Below are 22,823 nucleotides of genomic sequence, written 5' to 3'. Positions count from 1 at the left end.
GCTTCCTGTGCCTTGATAGACACCTCCTTTTTTAGGTTAGGGAAAATTTCCCTTATTAGTTTGTTGAAAATATTTTATGTGCCTTCGACCTGTGTTTTTTTCTATTCCTGTTGTTTATAAATTTGGTCTTTTTGTATTGTCCCAGATTTCCTGGATGTTTTGGGCCTTGAGTTTCAGAAAAGTTACTATTTGATTTGACCAAGGAATCCATATCTTTTATCTTGTCTTCTATGCTTCAGACTCTGTCTTCTATCTTTTGTAGTCTATTGGGGAAGCTTACCTCTGAGATTCAGTTTTGAGTTTCTAAATATTTTATTTCTAGATTTTCCTCAGTTTGTGTTTTCTTTATTCATTTCATTTCTACATTCAGGTCTTGAACTGTTTTCTTCATTTTCTTCCACTGTTGATTTGTGTTTTCAAAGACTAATGGATTTATTTGTTTCCCCTTTAAGGTCCTTTACCATAGTCATACAGGCTGAATTGGAGTCTTTGTCTTCTGCTTCATCTATATAGCATTTTTCAGGGCCTGCTGTGATATTAGTGGTGACATTTGTCTTGGCTGATACTGATTGTGTTTTTATGTCAATGTCTAGGCATCTGGGTTTGGGATGTTTGTAATTCAAAGTCCTGACATTAGGTCTTATCTTTGTTGGACTGGTGTTCTGTTCCTTGGTTTCTGTTGCCTTCTCTGGTTCTTAGGAGACTGTGATGGCTATGGATTGCCTGGTAGAGAATGCTTCTGAGATCCTGCCAGGTGTGGTCAGATAGAAGGTGGGAATTTTTGGTATTGGGAGCTGACACTTAGGCTTGGAGATGGGCTTGAAGAGGGGTTGATGGAGTCCATAGAAGGGAGGAAAGCAGGGTGTTCTACTCGTATAAGCTTCGCACCCTAGGATTAGTAGCAGAGAGTGAGGAGAGGCCACGGCAAGTAGTCTGCTACTGCACTGGGTATCAGACTAGGCGACTGGATTTGGAGAAGAGGGAGAGTGAAGATCTGAAAACTGCCTACCTATGTCCTGGTCAGCATGGCAGGGTGGGTTCCCAAGGGTGGGTTGTTGCTGGCTGATACAAATGGGTGGGATGGTAAGAAAGGATATAGAAGAAGATCTTTGTGATCCTCTAGACATGGGGTCAGAGAAGAAGGGAAGGCTGTAGTAGGTGATCTGCTACAGAGCTGGGGATGAAACAGGACGATTGGATTTAAAGTAAAATGAAGGTTTGAAGAGGTCCTACCTGCTTCTCTTCCTGGCCTTTGTGGCTGGTGGATTGCAGGGAATTAGTTTTCTTGCTTTCTATAGCTGTGATAAATTACCTTGGCCAAAAGCAACTTAGGGCCAAGAGGGTTTATTTCTTCTTAAACCTTGCAGCCCTTGAAAGGAAAGGGCTTCCCTTTCCTGAAAGGAAATCAGGGCAGGAATTTGATGGCAGGACATGAAGGAATGTTGCTTACCAGATTGTTCTCCATGGCTTGCCTGGCCTGCTTTTATATACAACTCAGGACTCCCTGCCCAGGTTGAGCCCTTGTACATCAGCCGTTAAGACAGTGCCCCATAGATTTGCCTTCAGGGCAGTTTTATGAAGGCGTTTTCCTCAGTTATGATTCCTTCTCAGATAGGCCTACATTTGTGTCAAGTTGATAAAGACCAACCAACACAGTTAAATCAATAACAATTTGTGTTTTGCAGCTGTGTTGACCACATATAGGTTAAATACTCTGTACCTGAAAAAGTAAGGATTTTAGATTTTATTTGATTTTGCATCTGTATTGACCTCTACACAGGTTAAATATTCCAGACTTGAAAAACTGAGGAACAGAAGTATTTTATATTTATTTTAATTTGGAAATAAATTTTAATTTATTTTAATTTTTATATAAAAATTATATAATGATATATCTTGAGTATGAGACCAAAATCTAAACATAAAATTTATTTGAGGTTCACATACATTCTGTAAACATAGCATCAAGGTAATTTTAGTCAGTATTTTTCTGATTATACTTTATCATATTAGCCTGTGGAATTTTCTACTTGTGGTGTTGTATGAACACTCAACAATGTTCAGATTTTGGAGCATTTTATACCTAATATTTTTGTTGTATCTGGGATCTCTAGAGGAACAGAACCAGTAGAATAAGTATATTAAAAGGAGATTTATTAGATTGGCTTACATGATATGGTTGATAATCCAACAGTGGCTGTTTTCACATGGAGGGCCTGAGAGCCCAGTAGCTCCCCGGTCCATGAAGCTGGGTGCTTCTGTGGTTCCAGTGACGCTGAAGGGTTCCTGCAGAGCTACCAGTCTTCCGTCTGCATTGCAGCTTAAACAAGCTAGGTTCTGACAGCAGAAAGGAACGACTCAGCAGTAAAGGCAGCAGCAACTGAATAGGTGGATTTTCCAACAGGGTGAATTCACTCACCTGAGAGACATGAAAGCAGTGAAGCAGAAGCAAAGCCTTTCCCTCAGGAGGTGCTGCTGACATTCAGGGTGGGCGTTTTTACTTCACGTAATCTGATCAAGGAAATCCTCTGCAGGTGTGACCGGTAGCTTACCTCTCAGCTAATTCTAGATCCAGTTAAACTGACAACCAATAATAACCATCACAACTCCACCCCTTTGCCAACCCAACACCCAACTATATCTCCACATCATGTTTAATTTCCTGGTGAAAACAGTAACAAGTCATAATTCTGTCTATTGTATTGTCACACAATCACCATTTCCCTTGAGATTAGGTGAAAAAAATTCCTTGAGGAATGCCTAGTCTTTTAGTGTCCCATAACTTTGGTACTATAGATTTATGCCAGGTATTGATATTACCTCCATCAGTGTTACAGCACATGATGCCGAAATAGACGAAAGAGAACACAAATATGTATTTTGTGTATGCATGTGCATGCACAAGCATGTTTTAAATAAAATGACACAAACATTTGTAACCTAATCCTCATTTCTGTAGCTGCTCATATGGCCTTAGTTGGTGCTTGTAACCTCCTTCTCCTCCTCATTCTATATTTCTTCCACCTGAGCAAGTACCTCAGCAGGTCTTTGTTCTGTCCCTAGAGGAGTGAGCCATACCTTTATTCTGAAATGTTTGGGCTGTATTTTCCCATTGATCTTAATCATAGGGCACTTCTCATAATACAGTAATTTCTTTTTTAGTCTGCTAACTCAAACAAATGAAGGGTCCTAAGTGGACATGGAAAGTCTTAATTTCTGTATCTGTGGAATGTAGGTCATACTTCCGGCAGAAGTTCTCCATCTGGAACTAGAATATCAAGGGTAGCAGAGCAAAGTCACAGGAACAGGAAGCAAGACTTTTCTAGTGGGTTGCTAGAAGTGGTGGGGAGTGGCTTCATTCCCATTTCCATCATTTGATTCTTGGACGCCTGAATCCTGGTTGTAGGAGAAATGGTACCCTATATTGGATGCTGATTCAGAGCATATACAAATTTCTAGAGAACTCTTCTCCAGCCCTCCAGGCCAGTGTCACTAGTTGGCACTATAACTGCATCTTTAAAAAGACATTCTACCTAGCCACTTCAGAAGGCTGGGGAACATGGGAAAGACCAGTGAATTCTGTGTGCAGTACTGTGCAGAATATCATGATAGTGGATAAAGCCACCTTTGAGTTGATAAATGTAATGTCATGATGCTGGCTAAAGCCTTCTGTGAGTTCGTGGCTGGAATATCATGATGGTGAGTAATAAATAGCTCTCTCAGAAGAATTACATGCAGGAGGGGCAGATCCACAGCCAAAATAACTGTTTGGTTAAGAGTGATATGCTGCCTCTTCCAACAGGGGTCAGCGTAGTCAGTCTGCCGCCGGGTCGCTAGCTGGTCACCCTGGGGAATGCTGCCACAGAAAGGGGCTCATTGTTGGTCTCTACCACCAGCAGATTTGGCACTTAGGAGCAGCTGTAGCTTGGTCAGCTTTGGTGAGTGGCAGTCCATGTTGTTGAGCCCTTGTGGATAGCCTCCATCTCTACAACCATGGGTCCACAGGATGGCCAGGGGAAGAGGCTGCCTCTCCACAGACCAGGCTATCCTATCTATTTGGTTATTGAACTCATGGGCTTATCTCACCTTTTGATGGGCATTTACATGGGACACAAGTGTCTACATCTTTTACCCATTTGGTGAGATCTAGCCACATAACCTATTCCCCAGATGTCTTTCTGACCAATTTTCAATCAAACTCCTTCTAAGTCCTCAACTATCCAGCCAAACCATTGACAACAGCTCATGAGTTTAATACATAAACACATATCTGACCATCCTCTTTCCATATGCACCACCCAAAGGATACTCAACTTGTCCAATAAAATTTTAAGTTATAAAAATATTGTAGTACTTTGGACATTCATCCTACACTCTGTCTTTGTTGTTGGCCTCTTCAGAAAAAGCCATTTTTTAGTTCAAGATTATGAACATTTTTTTGCTTAGCCACAAGGTGGCAGCAAATGTCAGATTTTTATACTTAGTCATTGTATCAAAGGAACCACCCCCTTTCAGATTAGAAATTCTTTTTGAAGTTAATGTTAGTGAAATTTACGGAATACAGTTCTGTAGGCATGTCAGCTTATTAGACTGTTGACTGAAATATAAATCCACAAGGAATCCACTTTTTAAAAACTAATTCCTTCAGTATAAGGACTCCTATAACTTAAAATAACATGCATCAGTGCTCTTTTTCATGTAAAAAGAAAATAAAAGTTTTCAGTTGGAGACAGCAGTTTGGGAGGGACTCACACGTGGAGGACAGTTGCTGTGGAAAGGGAGCGTGCAGTGGTGGTCACTGGGTTCCACACTTCAGTAGCAGCTATGAAGCTCGGCATGAGCGTGCATCACTGGGCAGAGCAGTGCAAGCAAATGGCCAGCAGGCCTGCCTTTAGAAGGGATGCATCTTTATTAGTTCATTTGATGTCCAGGTAGTAATATGCTTTAGCTCAACCCTTTTTAATCTGTCTGCAAAGAAATGTCAGTATTCATTCCCACCTTTTTATGGGGTGTGTGCTTGTGAAGTTCCGCCACTGCAGTGGTGACTCTCACTGCTTCTGGTTGTTAAGCAGAGGCAACATTAAATCTGAAGTGATGGTCTTACTGCTGGGAGCTTTAATCCTTTAAAGCATAAGGGTGATTTCCATATCCAGACCTTTTAACAGCAGTGGTAGCTGCTCTTCCAGAGCACCTACACGGCAGCTCACAACTGTCTGTAACTGTAGTCCCAGGAGATCTGGTGCACCCTTCTGACCTCCATGGGAACCAGGCATGCCCATGGTGCACAAACATACACTCAGACAGAAGAACACACACAAAATAAATACATTTAGAACTTTTAAATTATAAAAATATAAAACAATACATGTTTATAATTTGAATCATACAGTTTTGGTATACATGGATGATGTCCTAAGTTAATACAGATTCTTTTTTTTTGCATATTACATCCCGAGGGGAGCCTCCTCCCTTCTCTCCTACCAGTCCCCCCTTGCTCCTCCTGACTTCTCCTCTCCCTTTTCTCCCAGAAAAAGGGGAGCCCCTTTTCCCCATATCAGCCTTCCTCAGCACATCAAGTCACATCTGGGATGAGCACATCCTCATCCACTGAGGCCAGGCAAGGCAACCCTGCCAGGGGGAAGTGAAGAAGTGATCCAAAAGCAGACAATAGGGCCCATGTTAGAAACAGGCCCCCCTTACCCCCTCTCCACTCTACTTGCCAGGTGACCCACATGAAGACCAAGCTGCCCATCTGCTACGGCCACATAATGTTCAGGGGACCTAGGTCCAGACCATACATGCTCCTTAGTTGGTATCTCAGTCTCTGTAAGCCCCTGTGGATCTGTGTTAGTTATCTCTGTTGGTCTTCTTGTGGGGTTCCTGTCCCCTCCAGGTCTTTCCGTCTTTCCCCTAGCCCTCCTCAGCTCTGCCCCATGCTTGGCTGCAAGTCCCAGTGTCTGTCTCAATCTGCTGCTGAGTAGAGCATCCCAAATGGTAGTCATGTTAGGCTCCTGTCTGCAAGCATAGTAGAGCATCATTAATAGTGTCAGGGGCTGGCTCTCTACCACAGTGGGTCTTAGGTTAGGCTAATCATTGATTGGATGTTTCCTCAGTCTTGATACAGATTTCTTAATATAATACATTAACTCTTACTTTTTTATTAGAGTGAATTTCTTTTTTTCTTAGCTTAATTATGTGGCACTTGTATTAGTTAATTTTTTTTGTAATCTCTTTTCACCCAATGATCTCTTTGAGAGAACTTTATATGTTTTGTTGTTGAACAAGTTAAGAATGTATGCTTTATGTCCTGTGCATTTTCCTGGGCTGAAAAGAGATGCTGGTATTTAGATGGAGATGATAGCTGAGCCCTAGATGGATGCCTTTATGAGAAGAGTACATGCACAGCCCCTTCTTCCAAGGAGCTCTCTTCATAGAGACAGACGTTAATCAGATAGTGCAGATGGACACAGCTACAAGACGACGTAAGGAATGGGGTAGCGTAGCTCTGGCATAGCATTCAGCAAAGGGCCTGGTGGACATGAGGTGCCAGGCAAGGTGCCCGTGACGCAGTGTCATGTTGACACACACCTGCCACTACAAAGCTTGGTGGGAATGGGCTGGTAGCAAAGCAGGGATGGGGGATAGGTGAGGAGGAGTTTGCTGGCACCAGAACAGATTTGAGTTTGAAAATGGTATCTCTAGCAATATTTTAGAGATAACTGAATCTGAAAAGTGAATTAGAAGCCTATTGCAAAGGGGCAGGGAGGAGATGAGGGAGGGAGGGTGGGATTGGGGAGGGAATGAGGGATACAGCTGGGATACAGAATTAACAAAATGTAACTAATGAGAAAAATAAAAAAAATACATTGTACACATGTATGAATTAGCAAATAATTCTTAAAGTGGGAATGTGGAAAGTCATTCAATAAAAAAAAAAAGAAGCCTATTGCAGTTATCCAGAAAAAAAGATTAATAGCATTAAATATAAAAGAATTGGAAACATGAAATTTGAATGGTAAAATTAAAAAGGTGCAGATACTGATTGGGTAGGCATGGGAGACTTCAGAACAGGGAGAGGAAAAAAGTGTTCCGTAGTTGCACAAGAGTGGCCTCCTTCAGTACTATGCGGAATGGAAACTGTATTTAGTTTCAGACATGTAGAGTTTTAGGATGTGTTCATTCACAGCTGATAGAAATGCCACTAAAGATAGCTGAGTCTGGAACTTCAAGGAGAAGTTCAGGCCAGAGATATAAGTTTAGGCTGCATTGGATTGTTGGTGGTTGAAAAAGAAATTGTAGAGCAAGAGAAAAAGGTGGTTTAAACTCAGGCTTAAGAAGGTCCCAACTCCAGTAATAGAAGAGCCTATAGAAGGGTCCAAAAGGGAGAAACTCTAGAGACAGGAAAATACCAACAGGAAGGAAGGTCTCACAGAGATCAGGGGAAGAGAGTTCTAAAGGAGTATGTCATGCTGAGCATACACTTAACATGAGTGGGATTAGAAGATGGTGAAACTAAGCAATGAATATTCTGCATTAGTGTTTGTAAAGTGTGCATTTTTCTTCCTTTAATTCAGGCACATCCACTTTCCTTCTCACTAGAATAGATTGTGCAGATTGGTCTGAAGTATGTGCAAAGCAAAATGTTACTGCATTTCCTGTGGTAAAGTTGTATAAGGAAGGTGAGAGTCCAGTGTCTTATGCTGGTATGTTGGGAACTAAAGATCTCCTGAAGTTTATCCAGATGTAAGTATTCAGCTTCACTCTGAGATTTCTAAGTTTGTGGTCTGTAGTTCCAACTCCATATTTTGTTGACATGCTTTTCATAGGTTCAAGGGTACTAGAGCTGAGATCACAGACTAAACACTGATAACGAGGCTTTGTGCATGTTCTGCCATTCTTGTTTAATGAGACAGATGTTTTTGAAAAGAATAATTTTGTCCAGTAGTCTATGTAATTTATTGTTTGCTAGGTTCTTTTAAGTTTTTTACAAACTGTAAAATATCTTTAAAAATTAATTTTGAGCATAGTTATATATTTATCCAGAAACAGGATCTCTTGTCCAGTGAACATAGCATCCATCCAAGAAGCAGAAAAATACTTGCGTGGGGAGTTATATACAGACCTGTTCAGCTCTACTAGGATGTCAGTACTGGGACTCTTTAGTCCAGCCATGACATCAGGTAAGTAGAGTTGAGCTCTCACTTTTTAATTTCATGTATGCTTTGTGCATGCGTGTGTGTGTGTGTGTGTGTGTGTGTGTGTGTGTATGTGTTTACCTGTGAGTACATCTGTAGAGGCTAGAGGCTGACACTGGGTGTCCACCTTATATTTTGAGGCAGAGTCTCTTACTAGACCCAGAACTCACAAATTGGCTGCACTGGTTGGTCAACAAGCCCTGGGCATCCTCCTGTCTCCAGCTCTCAGTGCTGGGATTTCAGATGCATACTGCTGTGCCTGGCTCTCTTTTTTTTTCTTTTTTTTCTTTTTTTAGTGTAGGCGTTATTAGTCATATATATATATATAAACTCTGGCACATTTTATGTACATTATTTATGGTATACTTGTTAAACATATACAAAATATTTAATTTACTATTACCAGAATTCACACAGTAAGACTGTACATTATTTGGAAATATTATGTCCCATTTTGTATTATTTTGTTTTGCTTCGATGTGTGTATGTGGTTGTGTTTTGTAATGCGTGCATTTGTGTGTATATTAAGAACAGTTAGCATGAGATTTTTTTTTAATGTAGGTTCTGGTGATCAAACTAGGGTTCCTCAGTAAGGACTGAGCCATCTCTTTAGTCCAAACTAAGCCTTTAAATCTCATGGTTTATTTTTACTATGTTAATCCTGCCAAGCCATGAGCATGGAGATCTTTCCATCTTCTGATATCTTCTTCTAATTCTTTCTTCAGAGACTTGAAATTTTTTTCATACAAGTCTTTGACTTGCTTGGTTAGGGTTACACCAAGGTACTGTATGTCATTTGTGGCTATTGTGAAGGGTATTGTTTCCTTAATTTCTTTATTAGCCTTTTTGTCTTTTATATATAGGACGGCAACTGATTTTTTTAAGTTAATTTTGTATCTGGCCACATTGCTGAAGGTGTTTATCAGCTGTAGGAGTTCCCTGGTAGAATTTTGGGGGTCACTCACATATACTATCATATCATCTGCAAATAGTGATAGTTTGACTTCCTCCTTTCCAATTTGTATCCCCTTGATCTCCTTCACCTGTCTTACTGCTCTAGCAAGGACTTCCAGAACTATGTTGAAGAGATATGGAGAAAGTGGGCAGCCTTGCCTTGTCCCTGATTTCAGTGGGATTGCTTTAAGTTTCTCTCCATTTAATTTGATGTTGGCTATAGGCTTGCTGTATGTTTCCTTTACTATGTTTAGATATGTGCCTTGTATCCCTGATCTCTCCAATACTTTAAACATGGATGGATGTTGGATTACCAAAAGCAAACTACAGATTCAATGCAATTCCCATCAAATTACCAACACAATTCTTTACAGACCTTGAAAGAAAAATTCTCAACTTCGTATGGAATAACAAGAAACCCAGAATTGCTAAAATAATCCTCTACAATAAAATATCTTCTGGAGGTATCTCCATCCCTGATCTTAAGCTATACTACAGAGCAGCAATAATAAAAACTGCATGGTACTGGCATAAAAACAAAATGGTGGATCAGTGGAACCGAACAAAAGACCCAGAAATAAACCCACGCACTTATGGACACCTGATCTTTGACAAAGATGCCAAAACCATACAATGGAAAAAAGATAGCATCTTCAACAAATGGTGCTGGTCTAACTGGATGTTTACATGTAGAAAAATGCAAATAGATCCATACTTATCACCCTGCACAAAACTAAAGTCCAAGTGGATCAAAGACCTCAACATAAAACCAGACACATTAAATTGGATAGAAGAAAAAGTGGGGAAGACCCTAGAACTCATTGGTACAAGAAACAACTTCCTGAACAGAACATCAGCAGCACAGGCTCTTAAGAACAACAATCAATAAATGGGACCTCGTGAAACTGAAAAGCTTCTGTAAAGCAAAGGACACCATCATCAAAACAAAATGACAGCCTACAGACTGGGAAAGGATCTTCACCAACCTTCTATCTGACAGAGGGCTAATATCCAGTATATATAAAGAACTAAAGAAGCTGAAAAGCAGCAAACCAAGTAATCCAATTAAAAAATGGGGAACAGAGCTAAACAGAGAATTCTCCGTAGAGGAATATTGAATGGCAGAGAAACACTTAAAGAAATGCTCAACATCATTAGCCATCAGGGAAATGCAAATCAAAACGACCCTGAGATTTCACCTTACACCCATCAGAATGGCCAAGATCAAAAACTCAAATGACAACACATGCTGTAGAGGTTGTGGAGAAAGGGGAACCCTCCTCCACTGCTGGTGGGAATGTAAACTTGTACAACCACTCTGGAAAGCAATCTGGTGCTTTCTCAGACAACTAGGAATAGCATTTCCTCAAGATCCAGCCATACCACTCCTAGGCATATATCTAAAAGAGGCTCAAGTACACAGTAAGGACATTTGCTCAACCATGTTTGTAACAGCTGTATTTGTAATAGCCAGAAGCTGGTACATCTACGAAATGGAATATTACTCTGCAATGAAAAATAAGGAAATCATGAAATTTGCAGGTAAATGGTGGGAACTGAGTGAGCTGTCCCAGAAACAAAGACACACACGGTATATACTCACTCATATAGACATATAATATAGAATAAACCTACTAAAATCTGTACACCTAAAGAAACTAATCAAGAGAGAGGACTCTGGCTAAAATGCTCAATCCCCATCTCAAAAGGCAAAGAGGATGGACATCAGAAGAAGAAGGAAACAGGAAACAAGTTAGAAACCTGCCACAGAGGGCCTCTGAAAGCCTCTGCCCTGTGGACTATGAAAGCAGATGCTGAGACTTAGGGCCAACTGTTGGGCAGAGTGCATGGAATCTTATGTAAGAGGTAGGAAATAGTAAGATCTGGAGAGGACAGGAACCCCACAAGGAGAGCAACAGAACCAGAAATTTGAACACGGGTCTTCCCAGAGACTCATACGCCAACCAAGTACCATGCATGGAGATAACCTAGAACCCCTGCACAGATGTAGCCCATGGCAGTTCAGTGTCCAAGTAGGTTCCATAGTAATGAGAAGAGGGACTGCCTCTGACATAAACTGATTGGCCTGCTCTTTGATCACCTCCCCCTGAGGGGGGAACAGCCTTACCAGGCCACAGAAGATGACAATGCAGCCACTCTTGATGAGATCTGATAGACTAGGTTCAGAAGGAAGGAGAGGAGGACCTCCCCTATCAGTGGACTTGGGAAGGGGCATGCGTGAAGAAGGGGGAGGGAAGGTGGAATTAGGAAGGGAGGAGAGAGGGGTTTATGGGGGCGATACAAAATGAATAAAGTGTAATTAATAAAAGTTAAAAAAATAAAAAAAATCTCATGGTTTAAACACTCATTGCTTAAGAGTTGTTTGAAAGAATATTTTCTTACAGAGAATTTTAAATATATAGAGAAATTTGAAGAAAAGTTTTTTTTTTTTTTGTTTTGTTTTTGTTTTTTCTGCTGTGACCAATTACCTGACAAGCAGCAGTTTAAAGGAGGAGACTTGCTTTTACTCAGTTTGGGAATATAGCCTGGCACCATGGCAGGGAAGGAGTGGAGGCAAGAGGGTGTTGGCAGGCCAAAAAGTGAGATGAATGTCCATGCTCAAGGTCTCTTCCCCCATCATTTTTTTTGTTTTCTGAATTTTCATTTCTTTTTTCTTTTATTGAAAGTAGATTTTTTTCATACAGTGTATCTTGATTATGGTTTCCCCTCTACCTACTCCTCCTGGTTTGGGTTCCTCTTCACCTCTCCTCCTATCTGGATCCACCCTGTTTCTGTCTCCCATTAGAAAAGAATCAGCATCTGAGAAATAATGAAATAAAAGACAAAACAAAACCAACCAAAGCAAAAAAGTTCACAAGTCAGGAGAGAGAAATAGAAGCCTAGATGCACTTGTTCACGCTGGCTCACACCCAGAAGTTTGTCCACTCATGCCTTAGACCTATGGTTCTCAGCTGTCCAAAAGCTACAACCCTTTAATCCAGTTCCTCAGTTTGTGATGACCCCAGCCACAAAATTACCTTGTTGCTACTTCATAACTATAATTGTGCCACTGTTGTGAATTTTAATATAAATATCTGATACTTCCAGTGGTCTTAGGTGACTCCCTATGAAAGAGTAATTTAACCTCCCAAGGAGTCACACCATACAGGTTGAGAACTATTTATTGCCTTAGACTTTAAAAAATCTAGTCAATTAGGATAACCATCACAGATTTGCTCTTAAGTTTGATGTCATTCTTTCCATTCTTTTTCTGTATACCTAAAGATTGTTTATTTATATTTTTATTTTAATGCTTTTAGGCTAAAACAGCATGTCTGAGTTAATATCTTTTTATTTTAGTTATATGAGTATATTTTCTTCATCTGATTAGTATTATTCATAAATGTTATAGCTTCATAGTTTGATTGGATGAATATGTTTATAGACATGATATGTTTATATTTATAGATACAATTTTTCTACAAATAATATTTTCTACTCTTTTCCTTCTGTGTATGAAAAAATTCTTGAGTCCTTATGTGTGTTTTGAACTGGTTAATGGGAATAGATTTCCAGTAGAGTGACTGTGTTTTCTGTAAATTATGTTAATCATAATTTATGTTTGCTACTCATTTTAAAATGGAGTTTTAGTGCTTGTTAAATGAGTAATTTGAGGTAGTTAAAGATTAATGATCTTAAAGCTTGATCATTGTGTTTCAGTCCTGAACACAGGACTGCTTGCTATTTCCTGCAGCGTTTACACAGTCGGAGAACTACCTCACAGCCATCGGTACAGCCTGCTGGCTCACTCTGACTGACTCTCAGCCTCATGCTCGGCCAGCTTTCTAGTCTGTCTGCAGAGGGATGGCTCCACCCACACTTGCCTGGGGCCTGCAGCATCAGTTCCCAGTCAGTACCATCCCTCGCAGACATACCCACAAGACCAAGTTGATAAAGGCAGTTAATCAGTTACACTCTTTTCTGATGATCAGGTTGTGTCAAGGTAACAATAAAACCCAAAGAGGACAGTAATGATTTTAAGAGCCTATATTCTGCCAGTTAGTTGACTTAGCCAAGTGTTGACAATAATTTTAAAATTTGTTTTCAAATCTGTTAATTTTGAGATTTCCATTGCTGATATAAAATATCCTTACCCTGATCAGTCAATATCTGCCTGTATTGTTTTTTTAATGTATAAAGTTTAATTTTACATTGTCTTGCTGTGTCTTCTGTTTTTAAGAAATATACTAGTTATTTGTAAATCTGTTGTTTCCATGTATTGTAGGCCATTTCTTCATGTTGTTTCCAAAAGCTCTAAAAGCCAAATGGCTTATCAAAAATAAATAATAAGAATATGAACAGGTAAAGCCAGGTGCGGTGATGCATGCCTGTGATCCCCAGCACTCAGGGAGGCAGAGCTGGCAAATCTCTGTGAGTTATAGGCCAGCCTGGTCTACAAAGTAGGTCTAGGACAGTGAAGGCTACACAGAGAAACCCTGTCTTCCCCCCCTAAAACAAAACAAGAATATGAACGTGTGTCCTGTGTTACTATTTTAGAATGTAAAATCCTAGAAGGGCTAGCTTTTCCATGTGTGTCATGTTATGAAAAATTATAAAGGAGTGAATCTGTTTGACCTGTTCTCCTTTCAGTGTTTTGTGTCTGCTCTTGACTCTGTTGTCTTGTACTCTTAAGTGCCTGGTGCCCTGAAGTTCTCACTCCCTTACTCTAGGCTTCCTTCCAGGAAGAATTGGAGTTGTCAGACACCTAAAAGCACAAACACAGTAAAACCATTAACACAAGGATAAGAGTTGGTGCAGTCAAACAATAGGATAATTATGGGAAAGTCCAGAAAATGCTGCAGTTGCTCACAAAACAGCCCCAAGCAGCCATATAACAACTAGAAACAGGAAGATGGCGTTTTCACTATCTTATCATCATATAATAAGCTGCAGCATCCAAATTAGGATACTGTTTCCTCTAGAAAAAAAATTCTGCTTGTAAATCATGACAGGGATTTTTCATACTGTTCTTTATATAAGAAACTATACCTGATCATTGTTTGTGCCCAAATGATCCAGGAATTTACATATAGTTATTTCTCAACAAAAGAAGTGTGGTATTAAATTATGTGAAGGTAGTTGTGGTGTGTCAAAGTGATGCTTTATAGATATATGTTTCTCTTAACTAAATTATTCTCAACCATGTCAGGAGTTAAAAGTTCTTTTTTACTTTTCTTAGGTGTGTTTTGGTTTGGGGGAAGCAGACATTTATTTGAAAATAATTAGACTTTCACTCTGCTGAATGAAAGGGTGTATTGATGAAAGGCTCTAGTGAATCATTTTTAAAATTCAAATTAGTATTCTACTTAAAACTAATGACTGACATTTATAAAATGCCTACTTTGTATCACACTTACCATTCATAGCAACTTATTGTAATGGCTTAAAGACATACTGTAAGCCTTATGAGAGCAGAAGTATTCTTTTGCTCATAAGTAAATATTTCACTTTTTACATCTGTTGAGAGATGACTACATGTAAATTTTATCATTATTTGTGTGTGATCAAGTACTTTTTCACACTGATTCTCTATTAAAAAATATAAAAACTCCTTCTTGTGATTTACAGCCATGAAAACGTTTTCTCCATGGCTCAAACTGTCCTCCCACTGCAGCTTTCCAGGTAGCTGGGACTATGGTCATGCTAAATCATCATTTGTACCCACTTTGTGTACTTTTTGTTTAGATAGTTACTTCCTGTATTTGAGGTTGCTTTATGTTCTGACACGGGCAGTTTTCACTAAAAAAAAAAAAAAAAAAAAAAAAACAAGAACTTGCCTACTTTTGAGTGTTCAAAGCCCCTCCTCTGAGGCTCTTATATTAATATGGAGGTTCACGAGAGGCTTTGAAGAAGACATATCCATGAGTAGAGAAGCTTCTGTATGAGGAAATTCTAAGAGACCGTTAGTAATTTTTGTGGTTACTTAGCAGACAAGAAAATAAGCTGAGATGACTGGCCAGAATGTAGGCTTGTTTTCTCTCAGAAGTGAAACCAGGCACACTCAGTGGAATTGTTTAGTTGCTTATTTTTTTATGACTCTTTTCCACTTTGAGAATCATGGACTAAAACACGTTTGAAGGTTACTGGTTTCTCCCTAAAATGACCTGTGGCAATAAATTGAGCTATAAGTGCCGCCTGTAGGTTGACAGTCACCTTAGTTTTCGTTACAGCTGACAAATCACGTGATCTTGAGGAAAGTAACTATTGTTTTTTTAAAGCAGAACTTTGTGTTTACCTAAAGATGCACATGTTGATACTGAATGTAACCACAAGGGTTTACTTTGATAGAAGGAATCAGCACCCAGTTGCCTAGGCATGGGGGTCTCTCCTCTCTCCTTCCTAGTACTGAGACCTGGGATTGTAGGCGTCCTCCATTCCTGCCTGGCCTTTATTGGATTCTGAGACTTTGAACACTGGTCTTTGTACCGTACACACTTTACCTGCCCATCAAAGTTTCTCTGTTGAGCTGCTGTGACTTTGGTACACGGCAGTGAATCAAGCATATGGCCTCTATGTGTCAAGAACAGCATTTACCCTAAGTCTATCTCTGTTTTTCCTTTTTATTTCATTAGTCTGTAGTGATTAGATTCAAACTTACTTCTTGGTTATAAGGTTTTTACATGTTGTAGAAAATGCTATTTGTGAAAACATATTCAGAAATCTACCAAGTTAGTAGTCTTTTGAAATCATGCCTATTGATAAAAGAGGACTAATAAAAAATTGGAGTTTAACAGTAACAATAATGCTTTGTAGAAAATACATGAAACATATGGCATAGACCCCCTCATAACTGTATCTGACAGGGCTGGAGATCTAGAGTTTCCAGTTTTCTGCCTTTATGCAGTAAGCTCTTTTTTTTTTTTTTTAATACTTTTGTAATTTTAAGGTACATATCATTTCCCATACCCAGGGTGCATGTAAGAAGACAGCTGCGTTCGTTTACCCTGCTTTAGTGCTACATTAAAAAAATATAAAGTATTTATTTGGCCATTCTGTATGACTAGAGTTCTATACTTTTTAAAATTTATTTTTATGTGCATTGGTGTTTTGCCTATGTTTGTGTCTGTGAGGTGTCGGGGCCCCATGGAACTGGAACCACAGACAGTTTTGAGCTACTGTGTGAGTGCTGGGAGTTGAACCCGAGTCTTTTGGAAGAGCAGCTAGTGCTCTTAATTGCTGAGCCATCTCTCTAGCTCCTAAGTGCTATAAATCTTAAAAATGACATTTAGAGAATATTTGTTTAGAAAACCACGGTTGTAGTCAGGCACCTGTAATCCCAGCACTTGGGGAGGCAGAGGCAGGCGAATCTCTGTGAGTTTGAGGCAGCCTGGTTTACAAAGTGAATCCAGAACAGCCAAGGCTACCAAAAAAAGAAAGAAAAGAACCCTATAGTTGTATCATATCAATAGGTATCTATTTAGCAACAATGCCACAAAACATTATTTTAGCTGTTAGTGTCAGCATTTAGTAAGTATTCATCTTTGTAATTTAAAGATAATGAAGTTCTGCTGTCTCTGCATTCTGTCTCAGCTGCCTAGCACACATGATGGTACAGTTTCAGAAGCTTCTTTCATCTGTGTCTCTGCAGTGAAAGAAAATTTCAGGCAAGCAGGAAAGCACCTGAGAGGCTCAGTCATCACGGGAGTTTATTCTGAAGATGACGTTTGGATACTGTAAGTTTATTGCTCCTCTAATTCTGGGTCAGATGAAGTAATGCAATAAAATGTGTGGTTTGTCTTTCCACAGCTGATGCAGGAATTTAGCAGACCCAAAAAGTTAATTTTCAGTCAACATGCAAGGTGACAGGTGTCTAAGATTTTACACATATTTAGTATGGTCTTCCATCTTCCTGCCCCCTCTACTCCATGTATACCTGTTCACTTCAGTATTCTAATTTTAAAATTTTCCAGGAAGATGTCAAAAATCTTCCATTTTGAACACTTCTTGATGGGCAAAATTTAGATGCCATGCTATTAAGTTCTTTAAATATTCCTCTTGAAGTGCCCACAGGAGTGACCTTGGCCCATACTTTTAAATCACCCACAGAAGTGATCATACTTATTTTTCCTCCTATAGAAGTTTACATCTATGGATCCTGTTACTTGTGCTTTGGGTTTTCTTTGGAGTTTTTGTAGTGTTGAGAATTTTACCTTTTGAGTCTTGTTTTTATTTGTCATGAAAGAATATATAAAAAAATAGTAAAACTTCAGTTGTTCTATGGAAGATGGGATAACTGTGGGCTACTAGTATAGTTTGGTTGCTATAGAATAAAGGACTGTACTACACATGTTGAGGCTTTTATCAACATACATCATATTCACACAGCTCATGTGTGTGTAAGTAGACTTGTTAAGCCCCAATAGTTTGTGCTTTCAATTTTCTGGCTCCACTGTTACTAATTCTTTTGTTATGAGCTCAAATCTTTCATTTTGAACACTTCTTGATGGGCAAAATTTAGATGACTTTATGAAATTTGTCATTTTTTAGTAAGTATTGCTGAACCAGGAAATAGGTCTATCTGATAATATATAATCACCTATTATTTTTTGTTGCTAATTACCATTTAAGGTATTAAGAGTGGAGCCAATACTGTTTTCAGAGTGTTTGGCAGCTAGTCAACTTCGTACCTTCCCTGGATTATCTTAACAATCTTTATGGTATTGTGTGTCCGTGCTTTGTTCTGGAATGAGTTAAGTTCCTGCACACACCAAATACCTTTGCTGGCAGTGCCACACAAAACATTTTTCACTGATTTAGAGGATTTGCGTTTTATCAGATTTAGTAGTAACCCAATTCTTCACACATTGTCTGTAGAGCTCATTGGAGTTGAGTGTCTACAACTTTGCCCACTGAACCCCATTCAGCTGTAAGACGGGATGACAGGGACTACTGTTAGAAGTGCTCTGATGGGTAGATGAGTCCAGACACGGCATTGACTACAGTACCTATAGCAGGTACTTTAGTATAGTACGGATTGCAGGCTTTCCATCGGTGTCCAGCCTCACTCAGGCCTGTCATGAGCAGTACAGAAAGGTAGAGAGCATTGCTGTGTGTTCCAGGTCCTATTTAGACATTTTCTTGAGGGTGGCATCTTTAGATTATTATTGTGGTTTTGTTTTGTTTTGTTAGTTTGTTTGTTTTAGTGGAAATTGTCAAGAATGTTGAACTTTCTCAAATAACCTCACACGTAAATTTGTCTGGAAATTGAAAGAAATTTCTCCTCAGCACTAGGTCTTTTAAAATGTTTATACTTGGTTATTGTTTGGAATAGTACCTCAGTGTATAGTCTGGGCTGGCCTTAAACTCATGACCACCTTTCCTCAGTTCTCATAGTGGGGATTACAGCATATACCATCTCACTAGCTAGCAGTGAGGCTTCCCTGTGCTTCCCCCAACCCCCACCATGGGAGGTCATGGGCTGGCTGTATGTGTTTCTGGTACTTGCTGTATATTCGTTTGAATTTTAATAGTATATCTCTCCATAGGTCAAAGAAATATGCTACAACTCTCCCAGCCCTGCTGTTGGCCAGGCCCAAAGAAGGTAGGATAGAGAGTGTCCCTCTAGACACCACCTCGGTGCAAGACATGGTTCAGATACTAGCAAATGCACAACTGGAAGCATTTGTGAGTATATTGTATATAATAAGGAAGTTATTTGAAATAAAATTTCAGTTGATTAATGATAATATATATTGGCACATAATGTTTCAGCTTTCAGAGGCTCTGGGGTAGCATGCTTTGTGGCGGAAGTTTGGTTTTGTTGTTCACTGATTATACACACAGCTTTTCCAGTTTGCTGCTAAAAGTTTACTGGCTTCCTGGGGCCAAAGTGTCTAATGTAGGGTGAAGCTTGTTACAATGCAGATGGTCTAGAAGGTCAAGCTTCCTGGTTGCAGATTCTTCTGGAGCCCTTACTAGCCATGTGGCGCCTTTGCTGCTCCGAGTTTCGCATATGTGAGGTGCGGAGTCATTCCTGGGACTACATGTCAGAGAAGTGCCTCCTCATGGTGAAGGTCTGGCTTATAGCAAATGTTTAGCAGGTGTTAGCTGCTATTAAACTTTTAAATTTTGTTTGTTTATTTCATGTGCATTGGTGTTCTGCCTCCATATATGTCTATGTGAGGGTGTTGGATCCTCTGGAAGTGGAGCTCCAGACAGGTGTAAGCTGCCTCTTGGGCGCTGGGAACCGAATGTGGGTTCGCTGGAAGAACAGCCAGTGCTCCTAACTGCTGAGCCATGTCTCCAGCCCAATTTATACAGTTTTAAAATGCCATTTTCTGACTCCCTTTCTAATGCCTGCTAATGGAGTCACAGACACAACAGATGTCACGTTGGTTATTTGATTTCAGTATCTAGAACACTGCACATTTGTCTGTCTGTATTTCTAAGGTTATGACAGGGTACTATTATCAGCTATAAATATTGAGTGAATGGTCTCCTGTCACAATGGATTCTTGTCACATTGACTGAAATACTAATACGTTAGGGACTCAAATAAGTGTAGTGTTTAAAACAAGTCGCTTTGTTGCCTTGAGTTTATTCCCCCAATCCTTTTGCTAAACTAACAGGTTATAATTAATCAAATAATTGAATTAATGTTCTCAGAATGTAGTTTTCTAAGTCATTGTTACTGTGATTTTTAAGAGACATGTTATTAAAGAAATGCTACCTTAACATATACATGGTATAGTAACTTTATATTTTTTCAAATAATATAAAAACAGTAGAGAAGGAATTTAGACTCAACTATAACTTCTCCAGTTTTAAACTTGAGAATATATTTCTCCAAAATCTGAAAACAATTATCTGTATCTTTTTTATATTAAGTATATTTTCATGAAGGAAAATATACAAATGCTTATTTTCAATATCTGCTCAATATTTAGTTGTGTTAATGCTCTCTGTTTACTTAACCAGTTTCCTCTTGGTGGATATTTGTCATCTTCCAGACATCTTGGTCTTTCTTTCTTTCTATTATTTTTATTTTTAATCGCTATGTGATGATTATGTTGGAGTGCAGGTGTGAGCTCCACAGCACATGTTGGCGCTCAGAGAACAACTTCAAGGAGTCCCTTCTCTCCTTCTGTGGCTTCCGGGGCTTGAACTCAAGTCCTCAGGCTTGATCAGCAAGCACCTTTACTCAGTGAACCATCTTGCCAGCCCAGTGCAATACCTTAACAACTTGGTAAATTAACAATAGATATGTGACATACATCCCTGATGTCATTGCTTGTAACCAAGATATTATTTCTGGTACTCGTACATGTCCCCTTGCACTCCTTGAAAATTCTCTCCAGCCCAGCCCTGCCCAGGTAACTCTTGGTCTGCTTTTTGTTACTACGAGTGTACATTTTCTACAGTTTTCTACATATGGAGCTATAGATAGAATATGTGCTCCTTCTTTCAAAATGGGAGAATTAGGCTTTCACTGTGTTTATATCCATCCGTATACATGGGTACTCATGGACTCTCTTCTAGTTTGCTGAAGAGTATTCCATTGTATGAATAGGTGGGATTTTGTCAGCCTCTTACCTGCTGTTGCACTGATTGCTCCCCGGGCTGGGGCCATTGCAGGGGAATAACAGGCTTGTTGACACTAACTTTCTTTGCTCTGACATATGCCTGAGTGGGCAGGACACATATATGATGACTATTGAGGAAAATGTCAAGCTGTTCTCCAGTTTCTACCATTTCTTTCTTGACTGATACAGAAAAGGAAACTGTCCATCACTGACCTTTGTTTTCTCAAATTTCTCTTCTACTTAGTCATCCTTCTGCAAACAGGCCAGCCTGTCTGTGTTGTTGATCTGATACAAAATCTGCATGTTCTCAGGAGCTAGAAGACTTGTTGCAGCATTCCTGTTTGGTCTTACAGTTACACTTGCCTCTTGCTTTCCCTACACCGATGTCCTTTAGCTCACTGATGCTCACATGTAGCCTGAACAGCTCTGTTTCTATAATAGCTCTCGGTATCTGAAGCTTTGTGCTGGAGTACAAACCTTAGCTTTCCAGGATCTTACTCTTTATTCAGAGACTGTATCAAAATGAGACTTTCTCAAATCATGAGTCCTCACCTTTTTGACATGCTAGCTTCCTTACTGTCCAACATGAAAAGTGTTCAAGGATCACAACAGTTTGAACACCTGTCTTTTCCAATGTATGAATTCTTTGAGGGCAGTAAAGTGCCTTAAGAAGTGCCTGGTATAACTTTTCATGCTTCTTAGTTCTTAGTAACTTAGTTGACCAGAAGCTACCTTGATCTCATGTTTTGGGGCTCCATGAGATCTGTCATCATTGAGGAGGGGAATGTCACACATGTAAAAGATAGACAATAGTTAGAACAGAAAGCTAGCCTGGGGGATTTGAAGGTCTAGATTTAATTTGTGATGCAGGAAAATCTAAGATGATGATTTTGAGTATGAAGAGAAAGTAGTGGAAGAAAAATGATTGGCAGAGGGAAGGCAATTGAGAACTAAAAAAGGAAAAGTATATGGTAGCTGATATTTGAAGATGAAATGATACTGTACAAAGGTCGTTGGCATAATCTAAAAAAGTCAGGTTGTGATGGGGTTTCTAGTGACTCAGTGAAATAGGAAGCTGGTAGGCAGTGCACCTGCATTCCAGTCAAGCTTCTTCCCCTGCTGAACCTCTGGGAACTTGAGGCCATCTGATAGACGTTTCCAGGTCACAGGTGCCTCCAGGGGCGCTGCATTACTGTGCTGAACCCTCAGCTACTCTTGTAAAATAGTGATTAAGGATGATAGAACCCCTGCACAGACGTAGTCCATGGCAGCTTAGTGTCCACGAGAGTTCCATAGTAATGGGAAGAGGGACTGCCTCTGACATAATCTGATTGGCCTGCTCTTTGATCACCTCCCCCTGAGGGGAGAGCAGCCTTACCAGGCCACAGAAGATGACAATGCAGCTATTCCTGATGTGATCTGATAGACTAAGATCAGAAGGAAGGAGAGGAGGACCTCCCCTATCAGTGGACTTGGGGAGGGGTATGCGTGAAGAAGGGGGAGGGAGGATGGGACCGAGAGGGGAGGAGGGAGGGTCTTATGGGGGAACACAAAGTGAATAAACTGTAACTAATAAAAATAAATTAATTAAAAAAAAAGAATGGTAGAAAATTAGATTTCTCATTCCTCACTAAATTCTCAGTTGCTTTAAACTGAGAAGAGGCAAGATTGCCTTTTTGGGTTTGTTTAGCACATCTCTAATTGTTTTAATCATACAAAAAATTCATGTTTGGGAAAAGTAAGCTAATCATGGATAGTGGGAAAAATAATATCAATGTTTAACTAATGTTTTAACTGAAAAAGATTTACTAGAGGGAAGAATGAAAGAGTTTTGTCTGTCATGTGTGTATTAGTAATCTGGGTCCAGAGTTCAGCATAAATTATTATAGAGACATCAGCGAATATGTTCTTAAACTGTTGGTAATTTTATTTTGAGTTTAACTTATTACTGTGAGGTAGGATTAAAGAAGAAGCTCTTAAGATTTACCTACTGTGGTCAAATCTCTGAATGAAATTGTGAATTACAGTGTGTAAACTAAAATTGTATGAGAGATTTGAGCATTATTTCTACTTTATGCTGTATCATGACAAC

General features: G+C 39.5%; 1 protein-coding gene across 5 annotated transcripts in view; it reads left to right on the top strand.

The window, feature by feature from the left end:
• Txndc16 (thioredoxin domain containing 16) overlaps window positions 1–22,823 on the top strand; it is a 98,008-nt gene that overhangs the window by 62,598 nt on the left and 12,587 nt on the right. For all 5 annotated transcript variants that reach the window (XM_060390666.1, XM_060390667.1, XM_060390669.1 and 2 more), the window contains 4 exons: window positions 7,575–7,743; window positions 8,044–8,180; window positions 16,798–16,882; window positions 18,695–18,833. In XM_060390666.1, coding sequence (XP_060246649.1) covers window positions 7,575–7,743; window positions 8,044–8,180; window positions 16,798–16,882; window positions 18,695–18,833 — 530 coding nt within the window. The remainder of the gene's footprint in view (window positions 1–7,574; window positions 7,744–8,043; window positions 8,181–16,797; window positions 16,883–18,694; window positions 18,834–22,823) is intronic.

The sequence above is a fragment of the Meriones unguiculatus genome, chromosome 9, assembly GCF_030254825.1.
Source record: "Meriones unguiculatus strain TT.TT164.6M chromosome 9, Bangor_MerUng_6.1, whole genome shotgun sequence".
Taxonomy (NCBI): Eukaryota; Metazoa; Chordata; class Mammalia; order Rodentia; family Muridae; genus Meriones; species Meriones unguiculatus.
The sequence above is the reverse complement of the archived record's forward strand: the minus strand, read 5'-3'. Positions and strand labels throughout refer to the sequence as shown.